Here is a 15,014-nt window from a genome sequence, read left to right as displayed (position 1 = left end):
AGTGGGACGAGCAAATATAACTTAAAGTTTACGTGCATCTTAAATCCCTGAGATATATAAATATTTAAATAAGTATTGTAACAGTTGGTCTCAGTTTTTCCTACATGAACAAGAAATGCTGCTGTAATAAAAAAGAAATAAATTACAAAATTATAGAAAACTTTAAGTTTTGTACATTTAAAGAGAATGAACCACTGTAAGAAAACAAAACAGAAACGGTGAAAAAGCTTTTCTTTTAATTGTTTACCAATTAATTACTTTCGTGCAGTATGACTGGCAATGAGGGTGGTCTTTCTAAAGTAGGAAAAGCTGAAAAATAAATAAAATACAATTTAAAGTTGAAACTTTATAGCCTCCTTGACATTTTCCAGTTGTTTGGTGGCCCAGCGGCTTTGCTAGGCCGATTCTGGTCCCCAGCCTTATCTTTGACAACCCTGATTTAAAGGGTTACTTTGGCAACTAAAACAAGTGAATTTTGTGTGTGGACTTTTCTTTAAAGTTCTAAATTAAGTTGAGTCATCCTAGATCAGATGCACCAAAAACTTTGATTTCAGTCTCACCTGCTCACAAAATATTGTTAAAGCAGTATTGTGATTCGTCCATGTGATCTTGAGCAAACTGCGTACGCTCTTCTGGAGAGCAGCGCTTTGTCCTTGAAGCCGTTCCATGCACAAGATTGCCGTTCGCCGTTCTCCTGATGGCGGAGTCATCAACACAAACATTAGCCAAGAAAGAGGGAGAGAGGCCTGCGACTGTTCCTTTGTGGCCTTGATGACTGTAACATGGTTTGCTGTGGGAATGATCTTTGATTGTCGACCTCTCCTTCATATTTGAACACCATCTGTCTGACTGATTGGACTTGTGGAGTCCGAATTCTTCTGGGATGGTTTTGTAACCTCTTCCAGCTGCATGAGCATCAACACCAACTACGATCCACTCCCTCAAATGTGTTTTGTAAAGATCAGCCTTTGATAGATCCCTGTTGTTCCAGTCATGTTGTTGTTGTTGTTCACTTAAAAACACCAAAAACCCACCACCCACGCCCAATTTTCATTCAGTGGATTGATAACGTGTCTCCTAATTTTACCTTCAAATTATCCACTAAATCTAGAAATTCTTAAACTTTTGCCCCATCCCTTGTAGGTGTAATTTTGAAATTTTTTTCCTGAATTTCCTGAAAATCTTTTAATCTTCAAGGTCATTTTTATGCAGAAATGTAGAAAGACAAGTGCTCAATAACCACTGTAACGTGGGATGACTAATAGAGAAATAATGCATTGATGCCACTGCTGTGGTTTTCAAAATGATTCAATTCAAAATCCCAGTTTAATGTGCCAGTCATGCACAAATGCAAAATACACGAAACTCATATAATGACAGAGAACCACATGAAACATGGTCACAAACTTTAAATACTGTTTACTTGGACATGTGTTTGTTGACAGCAGCACTGGGACACTGAAGCATTGCTAAGAATATATAATTCTCTTAACAAACAATAATTTTGAGTGTTGATGTGGTTTTGTCAGCGTCACGAAGTTTAGAATTGAATAGAAGCAGGATGAAGTTCCAGCCCATACCACGTTTATGTAAAACATATTGGGACACTCCAAAGTGTCTGGTGTAGGAGCTCAGAAAGTCCTATAAAGTGAATATTATTTTTCTAATCTTTAAATATTTGCCAATAGAGGATTTTATGCTTAAATTCTTTAATTCAGTTGTTCCAGGTATCCAGTGCAGCCCCGTCTCCGTTTGACCTCAAGACTCAGCTAAGTTGTTTTGTGACAACAGCCAGTTCTGTGAGATTAAAGAGATCTCTAATGTGAACAGATGTTAAAGATCTTTTTCTCAGATTCGGTCTACAGTAAATCACCACAAGACCCGCTTCTTGGAATCAGCTTCTCTATTTGTCAGCAGTAAAGTCAAGACATTTCACAAGTTGTCATTTTATGATCTGTGATATCAAATGCAAACCAAATGCAGTTTCTTCTGAGAAAAAGAAAACGTTATGTTTATAATATCACATTTAAGCTTCTACAAGCTGTTATTGACAGAGAAGATGGGTTGTTTTGTTCACCGTTTTCTACTTTATGTAACATGTTGTAATGTGTCAATTAGTGACTGCATCTCTACTGACCTGTAATGACTGAAACAAAAACTCTCAAACAACACAAGTGCTATAAAATGAAATTTATTACTGCATACTAATATAAATGTGATTTCAGACATAAGGGGATATAAACATTTAACTTGATCGTCCAGGTCAAATTACCGACATGTCTCAGCTTGTTGGTCCCACTTACAAAGGAAACTTACAAAGTTGTACAATCATTTAGATGCACCTTAAAGCAGGCTCGAAATGGCAAGAAATAGATTTTAGTGAGTCACATACTGCATGATCAGCTGACTTGATTGATGTTGTGTCCAGGCGTTAAAATGATAAACATATTTCAGTGTGCTCTATTTCAGTCTTCCAAATGACGGCAAACACGTTGTCTGGATTCTCAGAATACGCACATTTCACGATTACTGAGAACAGTGAAAGCGTTTCTAACCACATCTTAGAAACACTGTACTGAAATTAGCACGCTACATAAAATGGGTTCATCCTGGGCTTTTCTTTATCACTGGACTGAGTGTTATTAATATTGGCACTGTCCCATTTTCTTAAAATGAACTGTAACATGCAATTTGTTCTCCCCAAGTGACAATGTTGTGAATACAGAATAAATGCGTTCCTTCTGAGGGGGAGTTTTTATATTAGATTTATATGTTATTATTAAGTGCTTGTATTCTCTTTACTTACAGCTACCTTTATCCTTCTCATTGTGAGATGACATTAGATTAGATTTTTCTTCAAAAAGCGTTTCGTTTGTTTCTGTTGGCTGGCATATAAAACACAGAGACACAGCCACGGGGTAATTAACATGTTATGCACTTGCACATACACAAATGCTGGCAATGACATTGGTCAGTTACACAGGTGACTTTGTAGGCTCTACAAAGACTCACCACAGAAGTCTAGACAGACAAATTCATGCAGCATGGCCCCTCCCCCCACTAGCAGCTGAACGCATCAACAGACTCGGCAAAGCATCTTAAAAAAGACTTAAATCCTGTCTTTCTGAGGAAGTTTGAGAGGTCAGTAGAACTCCTGTTTCAAACACATTAAGTATTACTTAGTTAACACAAACATTAATCTGACTGGCATAAATGTTAGCATTAGCCATTTAACTGTTAGCAGCTAACCCACGTTAGCTGTCTGTTATCATTAAGCTAGCAGCTATGGCTAATAATGAAATAATAACGGTAATTTTGGAGCTAGGCAGCAGATTTTATCAGTCCTGCCTGTCTGTAAAGTTAATGGGCTGTTAATTTAACACGAAGGCACAGTTGTTTGTGTAAAAAAACAGTTTTATTTCTCACTGGCAACCTACCTCTTCAACTCTGTTCAGCAATTCAATCCTTTGCATGAACCAGCATTGTTCTAATATTTTAAAAGAAGTATGCCTATTTTGTCATTTTTTCATCTGTGGTGTTAGAAATAGCATCAGGTATTGAGTATTTTCCTGAGTCTCGGAATTCTAGTATCGCGAAAACCCTACTCAGAACATTACAGCCCAACCCTGCCTGACCCTGTCTGACCCTGGGAGACTAATTTACTGTTTAAAAAATAGATAATAATGATAATAAGAAGAATATGTGTGCTCCTGGTCACACTCCTCGTTCAAAGCTGCAAGCTCTTCCACTATAATTTCCCGTTTTGTCTCTGGGTCTGAGGACCCAGCTGTCATTCCTAGTAACGATCCTCAACATAAAAGCTGAGTCTGTTTGAAACAAAAGTCGATGGTTGCTCTCTGCACAAGTTACAGGTCCATGATGCCTCATTTAAGTCATGTCTGACCTCAGCTTTTTATGGGCTGTGTTGTGGAACTTTTTAACCTTTCCTTGTTATGTGGAGTTTTAAAATCATTCACTTACATACAGCTTATCCAGCAAATTTCTTTTTCCTTCCAAAAAGCTTTTACATGGCTCTTACAAAGCATTTTCAGACTAATTTCCAGCCACAGAAAATTACTGCTCTCCGATAGAGGTGAAATATTTGGCAATAATAACATGTGGACACCTCACGTCAGTAGGTAACACAAGCTGTGTTGCTTTCTTAGAAAAATAGAAGCTACATTGTAAAATTACTAAGGGTCACAGTTTCCCTCTAGCTTTCCCCGTGAGGTAATAAAGCTTCAACAGGTAGTGTTTTTCAGTGCTTATTCATAGCTACACAAAATACTAAGGCTAAATATGATGGTAAGTTTGCACTCTATATGTAAATAATACTGTACATACATTTACATAGTGGTTTGAATAAACATTCTGTATAAATGCATTTTTAGTGTCACCGAGTAGTCCTCTAGAGAGGCCTCAGCGTAGCAATATGAACGTGTTTATGTAGCATCGGTTTCATCAAAGCTTTTGCATTTACTATTACAGCCTGAGGAGGCACACTTCCATTATTTCATCAGCATTTTGGGGTTGATCTTTGAGTCTTTCAGTCTGCAGCGAGTCCTGTAGAAGTGACTCCAGGTTCCCCTTCTGACTTTGATCTGAAGGCCAGTTTGTCGGCACTGAGACTGCTGTTTGTCCCTGATGGGAGTACTGGTGTGTACAGGAGGAGGTGTGCAATTAGTGTGTCTGTGTGTTTGCATTTATGAAGAGCTTGTGTATTTCTGACTGGAACGGGAGCTGGAGCGGTCTAGTCCGTTACCGTGGCATGAGCCCTTCCAGCGTCCTCGGTCATCCAGATGAGATGTTCTGTAACACCAGCAACACAGGCAAGACTACGAAACAGCAACACACACATATAAAGTTTAGATTTTTGACAAATAGGTTTTCTAGTAAAACCACATTTGTAATTTTATTGCATACCTGGAAACAGTTTTTAAACTTTTGGCTGACAAAGTAGAGGGCAATCGGGTTAATGCAGGAGTTTATGGAGGCCATGTTGATTCCAATGTAATCCATCACTAACAGGAAACTGACAGATAAAAAAGCCAAGGTTTACATGCAAGACTACAGGAAGGTTCAGAATGGAGAACAATGGCACTGGCTATCTACGTGCCTACCTGAGCAGCTCACAGCGGTTGGGGTCACCCTCCTCATAGACTGTCTTCTTCAGAATTCGGCTGAGATGAAGGGGCAGCCAGCAGAAAGCAAAAATCAACACCAGGCAGAACACCGTCTTTGCTACTTCCCTCCTCTGCAGCACACGCACACAAAGAAATCAGAGGAACAGTAAGGTGACCATACCCAGCTCTTGATCTAATCACAATTCACAGGTTACTGTAATGTGTGGTGAAAGTTTTGCTGTCACTGGTTAGCTGTATTTCACAAACTAATATCAAGATCCACTGTGAAAGTGAATTTAGTCATTAGTTTGAGTGACCAGTACTCTCTGAGAAGAAGTGATTCTTGTAAATTATAGCAGACATTGCCATTGCATAAGCTAATCGGTGTAATGGTTCCCAGCATGGCTGTCATCTGCATCTCTACCTGCTTCATGTGGTCATTGAGTGCGATGCGCATGCCTTTTTTGCGGCTGAGCATCTCACAGGACATGAGAGTGTAGAAGATTCCCGTGCAGACCAGAGGGAAACAGAAATAGAAGCCAAACAGCCACCAGTCCTTCGCATCCTTGTAGAACTGGGGAAAAAAAACCAAAGGTACTGGAAAAAATACATATCTATTTTTCAAGATAATGTCATGTTAAACCTGTAAGAGGCAGGTACAGTGCAATTTTGGTCTAAGTACATAAATCCATTTGTATCTCATTTGATCCACAAGTTTCCCAGAACTCTGCGTCATCAACATAATCACTGTTTTCCTGACCTGTTGTACGTCTTTGGTGGATTAGCTGCGTCTTTGCTAATCTTTGCTAATATGGATAATGTTGATATTGTTGCTGATATTTCAGTTTGAATATTTACTTTGTTAAACCAACATAAAATTGTGTGTATTATATTTTACAGTACTGTGCAAAAGTCTTGAGCCACCCCTCTTTTTTTTTTTTTAAATTTTCCTAGGAAAAGTGGAAATAGGTGAAAACAGACATGGAAATACAGCATACAAGGAAAAATCAAAGTTTGTAAAATTCCAACAACCTTGAAAGCCAAAACATGACAGAGCCTCCACGGTGTTTTACAGATGCTACAGACACTGAACTTTTACATACATGCTAATGATGAATTTCTTATTTCTTAAGGACATAATTTTCAGATACGATTCCTCTAACATAGATAATTGTATACATCTTTCTTTTTTTTAGGCCTGCCACTTCTTTTGTACCAAGACATGTTTTGAGGAAACACCTTGATGGTGCAGAATATTATTTTAATGCAAACATTATTTGGCTTCAAAAACTTTGCTGTGTTTTTCTGTTTTTTTCTTTTTTAATTCAGCTCAAGAAATGAGAACAAATAATGTGGTTTTTATGACAGGCTGCAATTAATAAAGTGCCTAACGATACAATTTAAACTGGGTTCTTTGCCAAGTTGTCTGTTATGTGTAGACAACATTACTCATCCCTTGAATTATTCATAGATTAATGTTAACCAGTTTAACAAATGAAAAAACAAAGGAAAAAAATCATCAGGGGGTCCTTTTGTCCCTCTTTTGGGGGGATACTCCCACGGGGTTTAAATCTGGGACTCTCCACCATTTGACCCTAGAAGAGGCTTCTTGGATGAGAGGTGAAACGTCTTCAAGCAACTTAAAGAAGTCCAGACGCTTTTCTTTGCAAACTCCTTAGACTACGATGACCTGGATGACTGAGAACCTTCACAGACAAAGGAAAAAAAAAGATCCTCTAAAAATGTTAAGGCACAAGGACTGGACTAAAAATGTGTGATGATGCAGGCGATGTCCAAACTAAATAAAAACTTTGAAAGACCTTCAGAAAGCCTGGAGGACTAAAAAAAATCACAGAAACTCTGTTTTCCTGGAGATTGTAAAGAAATGAGGAGTGGCTTATGACTAATAAACAGTACCTTGATTCATAGCAATAATCAGCTTAAATCTGACTACTGATCAAAGCTGACATTGTAGGTTTATAAGATAATACAAATCCTGTCACCGATGATGACACATTAAAAGCCAGCTTCCTGCTTTGTTTCCACTGAACTCTGCGGTTCCTTCCTTCAGACTTAAAAGAATCAAAATATCTTTGTGATTTTGATCCTGCTGCGTGGCTTTATCAATGAACTGTGAAAAAGTAATTTGACATGTTTTGCCTGCAGTGTGTTGTATTGCATTTTTTTGCTTTCACTAATAACTTACTGGCAGAGCGATAAAAGAAGCCTGATTAAAGAAACACTCTAATTGTATCATTGCTGTCCAGGCGCTTTGCTTTGAAGAGAACCATTCTGTTGACATTTGCACTCGAAAGTAACATCAGGTGCAAGCTGAATAAAATCCAAGGGGTTTATTCCCCCTCAGCCCAATCCTAACAGGTCCAAATCAACACGCTGGATAACTTTGACCATGTGTTTGTGGGAAAGTTTAATAATCCCTATCAAACATTTTGAATTGATACATAACTCCTCTCTGCCAAACTGAAGTTGTTTAGATCATATTTCTAAGAAAGATGTAAGTATCCAGCTGTTTGGAGTTTTTCCATGTTGCTGGTTTTCATATTTCCTCAGCTAAGGCGGAGGTTCAGACGGCAGACAAATTAAAGGAAAAATCTGAACCTTTGACCCGGCAGCATCAAACATTTTAATCCTGATGGGAGAGGTCACTTCCTCTCCCATCAGCTGCAGCAGTTTCACCTATCTGCAGAGGGGTCGTCGTGTGATTTGATGAGTTTAAAATTACGTGAATCACCAATGACGAGGCACACTGAAACTGTTCTAGAAGCACATGGTGGTCCATCGCCTAACTTAGATATTCTGTGTTGTTCTTCTTCTTTAAACTGCCTCCCTGTCTGTAATTGTTGGCAGGATTATTCAAAGACTAACAAACTCAATTTTATGAAAGTCGGTACAAAAGGACAAAGGACATGGCGGAAAGAAGAAGCTATTTTAGTTTAGCGCAGATCCCGATCGCTTTCTTTAAAAAAATACAAAACAGGACAGTGGATTTTTTTCCACTTTTGGTGTAGACCATTGATGTAAGTGGGACTAATGTGCAGCTGCAGGTTAATGACTATTGACATGAATTTCGAAGCCCACGGGAGGCTTTAATAAGCGAACAGGAGTTCTGTGAGGTACATCCACAACGTTTGAAGAAGGTACCTACATCATTTTAAGCTCTTTCTGCTATAAATTAAGTTCAGCCTGGAATCGAACTCTTACCACATTCTTGCCAACAAACATTACACACGACTTCTCCGGGCAAACTGATGTTCTGTGATCAACACAAGGAGCTGTGCTGATGCATTTCTTCGATTTACATCAGTTTAGTTTTTCCGTACTGAAGGCAAAATGCCTGAGACATGTTGTTGTTTCTACACTTAGTTCTTTTCATATTTCTCAGGCTGTTTATCATCTGTTTTGCGAACTGATGGTATATAAATTAAAATGTTATGACACCCTTAGTTTAGCATATCTCAAATTTATTCTGTTTATAGCAAAACACTAGTCACCTTTAATTTAATTCAGTTTTATTTATATAGCACCAAATCCCAACAATAGTTGTTTCAAGGCTCCTTATATTGTAAGATAAAGATCCTACAATAATACAGAGAAAACTATCCAACAATCACATGACCCCCTATGAGCAAAGCACTTGGTGACAGTGGGGTGAAAAAACTCCCGTTAACAGGAAGAAACCTCCAGCAGAACCAGGCTCAGGGAGCCATCTGCAGTTACTGGCTGGGGGTGAGGGGAGGAAGAGCTTGCATGTTATTTATTGTGTTAAGTGTCCTGCATTTTAATGAGAATGTCATCATTGCCAGTTGTTAGCCCAGTGTTTAAGTGATTTTTAGAGAATGCTATCAAGCTGACATCCTAAATTAACATGGTGGACAACGTGATTATTTGCAGAAATAAGAGTATAGGCCAAAATGTAGTTCTGTTATTTACTGTAGAAGAGTTTAACAATATCTTGTTAATTTCTGTGCACAGTGATGGAAATTGGGAAACCGAAGGTAGCAAAGGACACCTTTTTGCAACAACTAACATCTTATGACCTTAATACGTTTATATAAAAAGTACTTGTGCAGTTTTTCCGCCTCATACTGGTGACCTCTACATTGTGATGCTGTAAATTTTGAATTGACTGTGACAATCTGGTGGTTACCTTCGTAAAGCTTGTGGTCTGTTCTGGATGCAACAGGCAAACCCTCAGCTTGGCGCCTCTATATGGTATCTCCATCATGTCGAATGCGAGCGCCTCGGGAACTGCCAGCACCACAGCAAGCAGCCAGATCAGTGTCACCTCCACAGCTTTCCACAGTGGGATTCCCATCCCTTTCACCCTGCTCCATGACGTCACTGCATGGTAGCTATAAACAGAGACATCGTTAGCTGCTTTTAATACTAACACTTGTCAGTGTCTATGTATGTGTGTGGAGTAGTGGTGTACTCACCGGTCAATACTGAGTGCGCACAAGCTGAGGACGGTGATTCCCACCGACGCTTTCTGGATGAACGGCATCAGCTTACAGACGTACACGCCAAACGGCCAGTCCTCGGCTAACAGCTGCAGGAAGAAGAGACGGAGAGGAGAGAGTTTTGTAAATGTAAGAAGTTCACCTGTGTAAACATGCGGGCAGACCTCTTTGAGGTCCATTTAGGGGTCCTTCCTTCCTCGTGTCTTCTTTCATTATTACAGCTTCTAATGCCAAAAGCAACAACAGCATGTTCCTCATGACTGCCAAGTCCATCTCCCAGGGGTAAGAAGTTCTGCTCAGGGTCAGGACAGCGTGTGTAACAACAAATTATGGCCACACATCTGAATATCAGAAGGGATTTTATATTTTTCAGCTGCTCACAGCAATCTGTACTGTTCGCTAATCTATCAGAGGTTGTAAAGCCTTCGCACTCTAAATGTTTCTTCATTAAATCATGCTGTTGAAATGCATCTTAATACTCCCACAAAAAAGTTTCGTATATTGTTTTTTGGTTTAATAAGCTCTTGCAGGCTGGGATTGTCTGGCTGCACTAAAACCTCTGACCATTGGATAGTGCAAGTGAATAAAGACATTTCTATGAAAATCCTAGCATAACACTTTACATCTGACTTTTTATGGGTTTGACAATCCCTTGAAGTTTTAGGTAGACAAGTCTGCAACATCAAATCTTACAAAGCAATAAATAAACCTGATTTGCAAAGAGATACTTTGAAAGTTTTAGGCTATGTAAACTGCTTTAGCTTGAAGTAATACTAAATGAGATGCATCCTCAGCTTTGGTAATAAACTGAATCAATATTAAGTTTTTACATATTGTGTAAGTTGGCTAAATTGTTTAATGAAGACTTTGTCATGCGAAACTTTCACTTGTATTAACAGTGAATTGAATTTTATTCAAAGATATAACTGTGTGATTTTAACAGAGCAAACAGTTTCTGAATTAGAGACCTGAGAGACAGAGATCACATAAAAGTGACAAACTCCAAAATGAAGCCACAAAAAACAACAGACAAACAGACTCAAAGCTGGCAGAGGGGTAATCCAGCAACCAGTGGGTAATGTAGCTATGTCCATCTTTTATGTACAGTCTATGTTAAACTATGAAAAGAATCATAAAGACACAGAATAAATCTGGTTACCTTGAACACATTGATGGGGATGGCGATGACAATATATAACAGGTCTCCCAGTGCCAAGCTGCCAATGAGTACATTGGGTCCATTCCTCATACATTTGTTCTTATATATGATCCTGAGCAGTGTTGAGTTGCCAATGATTCCCACGACAAAGATCAGGCAGGATATGATGGTGTTCACATATTTGAAGGCTTGCTTGATCTCCGTGGGTTTTATGCACATGGGGGGGTGCGAGCTCCGTGGTCGGCCCGGCTGCGAGGGTGGAAGAACAACTGATGCGTTGTTGTTGGCGGGTTCTAAAGCTTCAAGCCCACTTTGGGAGTCACGGACGAACCTGGAGGCTGCAGCCTCCGCAACCATCAGAAGACACAGCAGTGTGATGGCCCTCATCTTCACAGAAGCCTCACCCAAAGGTGCACAGAAGTAAGAAAACACACACTTAAGGCACACACACGCATCCACCCACTGGGCCTTGCTCCAGAGCTGGCAACGTCTGAGTCCAAGTTGTCCTGCAGAGAAAATAGTTCAACCATCAAAACAGAAAACTTGCTGCATGTGTGAAATGAAGACAAGCCTTCTAGGATGCATGCTGAGGTGAAAACCAGCAACGATGGTGAGTTCACCGCTTTGGACTAAAGTATTTCTAACACATTTTAGATTCTCAGGGCGCATAAAAAGATATTTATGGTTTGAAGAGGATGACTTTTGATTCATCTAGAATGCCAAAAGCATGTTTACCCTATAAAATGTGTACTTGCTGCTGATCCTGTGATTTTTCATCTCGGGGTTCACATTTACGGTTCTGTACAAAATAATTCTAAAAATAACTACTGAATGGATTGTTAAAAAGTTTACTACAGGTAATCATGCCCCTCTGAGCATGACCAACATCACCAGGTGCAAATTTAAATTTCTCCTGTGCTTTGGTTTATGGTGAAAAAAAAATTTAAGGAAAAAATCTTGAAGAAATTAAAAAAAAAGAAACCTGTTTAACAATCTCAGCGACCCCTGCGGTATGTTCATGGATCAACTAAGAGCAAAATCATCCCCACACCAATGAGCCAGCCTATTGTCTCTTGATCCTGAGGTCTAAGTAATTATAAAACAAAGCAAACATTTGAAGCACAATCCTGAGTAAACAATTTGCTCTTGAATCAACAGGCGTCACAATATATTTAACTGAGTACACGTGCAAGTATATTAAACACATCATCACAGCAGCGTTTTTGTGCGATGAAAAAGAAGCTCTAAAATAAAGGCTCAAAAACAAAAACTCAGCAGGAGGGATGAAATATTGATGAAAACAGTGTTTGTGTGTCCCGTGCGCTCTGACATTCTTTCTTTCGCTCATAGAGGACTCTAGCTTGGCTATGAGCCCTCTTAAGAATCATGCCCCCCCACACCCTCAGAATGGCCTGGAGCATGGAGGGATAAATGGGCTGATTGACGAATACAACCGCGTCTATAGAGACACGCTATCGGGGTGAAGACATACACACGCTCACACACCACACAGACACACTCACACACACATGGGTACAATCTTCATCTTGGCGCAGATGTGCAAACCTCTTTGACATGATGGTTTGGAAAGGCAACAATTTGCAGGCACACAGGGTTACTTTTAAATAATCATGTCAGAATACACTTGCATTTGCAAAATTTAATGCAGATGCATTAAAAGAAGCAACATACGCTTGAGCGCATGCACACACACACACACACACTCGCTCAAAGACAACTGCTATTCATAAATGCATTTGACTGAAAAACACTAGTTGGTTCTGTTCTCACACACAAAGACAGAAAATCACATGGGTCAACTCACACACATATCACAAGAAATCAGTTTTGAAAAATGTGGCCATCGTCCAAACGTATGTCTCGGTCATGTGAATGATGCCTTTGTGTTGTGTAACATGGCAGCTCATTAGGCTATGTTAGAGCAGAATTGTCTGATTTAATTGGAAACCTGAGTTTTAACTGGCCCGATCCTCTTAATCTAATAGATTTGGCTTTAGAGACCATCTTCAACCTTTAGCTCTGCTGGCTCCACATCTGAAGAGGTTGAGAGAGAGAGAGGGGGAAAGTTGGCAACCAACTGAGCAGCAGTGGAAGGGATAGTGTATGCCTGTGCGTGGGGGCTGAAGGTGGGAGCGCAGAGAAGTGTTGAAAACTGTGTTTTTAAAAAACAATGAAATGCAGGAAGACACAAGAGGCCAGGACAGGAGAAAACTGACAACTTGATCTACCGTACAGTTTGGAAGGACAATAAAATAGGGAGGAATGCACAGGAAAGGGAGAGCCAGAATAAAGGAGGGGGCTACAATGAAGGAGAGGGCAGAAGTCATGAGAGTGACCTCAAAGTAAGAGATGGCAGGAAGATTTTAGGAGGCATTTATCCTCAGCATAAATTTCCAGGATGTCCATGATGTGAGGAAATGACATCAAACTGTCTTCATTTTCTTGCGATCTTCACATTCTGAATTATCCGAGCAGCACACAATAAATGTGACTGTTGAAAGCAACATGTGGTTTTCATCCCAAGCTGTGGAAAGGAGGTGGCTTCATTTTATCATTAATTTTATAGCGCTGGCCAGATAATTAGCTGGCAATAAAAGTGCAATAATCAGATAAAGCTTCGCATGCCTTTATGACTGAAATGATTCCCTGCGGCAGAATACATCCGCTGAAAGTTATGCATTTTTTTTAAAGTGAGAACACAGTGCGCATAAACCTGAAAACTGTATTTTTAGACAAAAAGCTTGGGAGCTTGTATATCCGAGCAAACAAATCCCGCATAAGTAAAGTTTATGGGAATATTTGTTGAACTTCGTCACGTTGTCACTGCTGTTTAGAAGCGCAATGTCTAAAATCCAGTGCACATCATCACAGTGCCGTTTTACATGGATGTGAGGGGATAAAAACCAATGCTTCCAAATGTTTCCAACTCCACCAAACCTGAATTTAGGTAATAGTTAAACAGCCTCCTTTAAAAAAAAAATATCACTATAATAGTGTTAAATGTTTCTCCGACAGTGCCCTGCAGGATCTCCAGGGTGAAAAGATCCGATAAATCCTGTCTGCATCTAGCAAGAACAAAAAGCTCTTCAAAGCTTTACTCTTTTGATGGTGTTGTGATGCATTCATGCCACACATTTTAAAGACAAAGCCTGCGCGCTTGCGGGTTCTGGAAGCGACAAAGGTCGCAGCCTGAGATCAGTTGGTGATGCGGCGCACAAGCCGCTCGTTTTCAGCTCTGCAGCTGCCCGAAAACTACACGATCATGCAGGAGCATCAGAGGACAGGCTGGAAGCAGGTTAAAGCATTCACCAAGTCCGGCACAAAGGACTGAATGGGGTTCAAAGCAGTAAATATAAAACTCTATGAAATGGCAACAAAACATATTTGGCATGCAAAGTGATCATTCTAAAAACTTCAAAAAGCCCGGAGAATGCAGTAGTGGACGCACAAGAGCAGTTAATAAATACACAAAACTGCAGATAGATAGATAGATAGATAGATAGATAGATAGATAGATGGGAGTCTAGTATAACATAACATAAATTTGTGGTTGCCTCTCCATATTTAAATTGAATCAAATGTTAATTATTAAATTAATACCAGCTTCACTCGACTTACCGGACCGCGCTGTTATGATGTGTTCAAACTCAACGTTTTAGATCAATATTCCTCTGACTGGCCCAATGCTGTTTGTGTGAGTTCCTGGCGTTCAGATTTCACGCCGTGCTCAGCTGTGCGTAAAACCTCCCCTCCCTGCTCCGCCTGCGCTCTGAGCAGCCTCCCGACAAGTCGGGGGGTTTTAATACCCAAGCCGGGAGGTTGCGAAAGCAGCCAATCAGACACAGCCATCCTTTCCATTGTGTTGTCAGGGTGAATGCAGGAAGACTTTTGAAATATATCTTTTCAATACTGCAGATAAAAAGCGTATCGGATTGTTCCAGCTGATAACGCACAAATAATAAGTGTAATATATGACCTTTCCTTTGCTTTTTGCTTGTTTTATGGGAATCTTTTTTGCCTTCAGCCGTTCTCCACTGATGAGTCTCTTCAGAATAATCGACTCCATCTCCAGGGGAAAACTGAGGTGGGTTGCACCAAATCTATCTCAGTTATTAAAACACTGCTTCACCTGGACCACCTATGGGAAGCCTCATTCATCCATTCACAAACACAGTGATACTTTTTTTAAGGTAACAGTCATCCACACACTCACACTCCAATGGTTGTATC

At 39.8% G+C, this 15,014-nt stretch overlaps 1 protein-coding gene across 1 annotated transcript; it reads right to left on the bottom strand.

Moving 5' to 3' along the window:
- Nucleotides 1-2,175: 2,175 nt before the first annotated feature.
- On the bottom strand, nucleotides 2,176-14,541 carry LOC134645707 (endothelin receptor type B-like). Its single transcript, XM_063499253.1, has 8 exons — nucleotides 14,403-14,541; nucleotides 10,764-11,269; nucleotides 9,581-9,693; nucleotides 9,292-9,496; nucleotides 5,548-5,697; nucleotides 5,121-5,254; nucleotides 4,924-5,032; nucleotides 2,176-4,835 (listed from the first exon to the last, which is right to left on the bottom strand). The coding sequence occupies exons 2-8, from the start codon at nucleotides 11,148-11,150 to the stop codon at nucleotides 4,704-4,706; spliced, it is 1,230 nt and encodes a 409-aa protein (XP_063355323.1). The 5' UTR covers nucleotides 11,151-11,269; nucleotides 14,403-14,541; the 3' UTR covers nucleotides 2,176-4,703.
- Between the last annotated feature and the right edge of the window lie 473 nt (nucleotides 14,542-15,014).

Source organism: Pelmatolapia mariae, linkage group LG2 (genome assembly GCF_036321145.2).
Source record: "Pelmatolapia mariae isolate MD_Pm_ZW linkage group LG2, Pm_UMD_F_2, whole genome shotgun sequence".
NCBI lineage: Eukaryota > Metazoa > Chordata > Actinopteri > Cichliformes > Cichlidae > Pelmatolapia > Pelmatolapia mariae.
The sequence above is the reverse complement of the archived record's forward strand: the minus strand, read 5'-3'. Positions and strand labels throughout refer to the sequence as shown.

Excerpts from the sequence above, each read along its gene's own strand:
- LOC134645707 (XM_063499253.1), bottom strand. The coding sequence starts at position 11,150 with ATGAGGGCCATCACACTGCTGTGTCTTCTGATGGTTGCGGAGGCTGCA. Across the intron at positions 5,255-5,547 it reads TCAATGACCACATGAAGCAG|AGGAGGGAAGTAGCAAAGAC; the intron begins GTAGAGATGCAG and ends CGTGTGCTGCAG. Across the intron at positions 5,033-5,120 it reads AACCGCTGTGAGCTGCTCAG|TTTCCTGTTAGTGATGGATT; the intron begins GTAGGCACGTAG and ends TTTATCTGTCAG.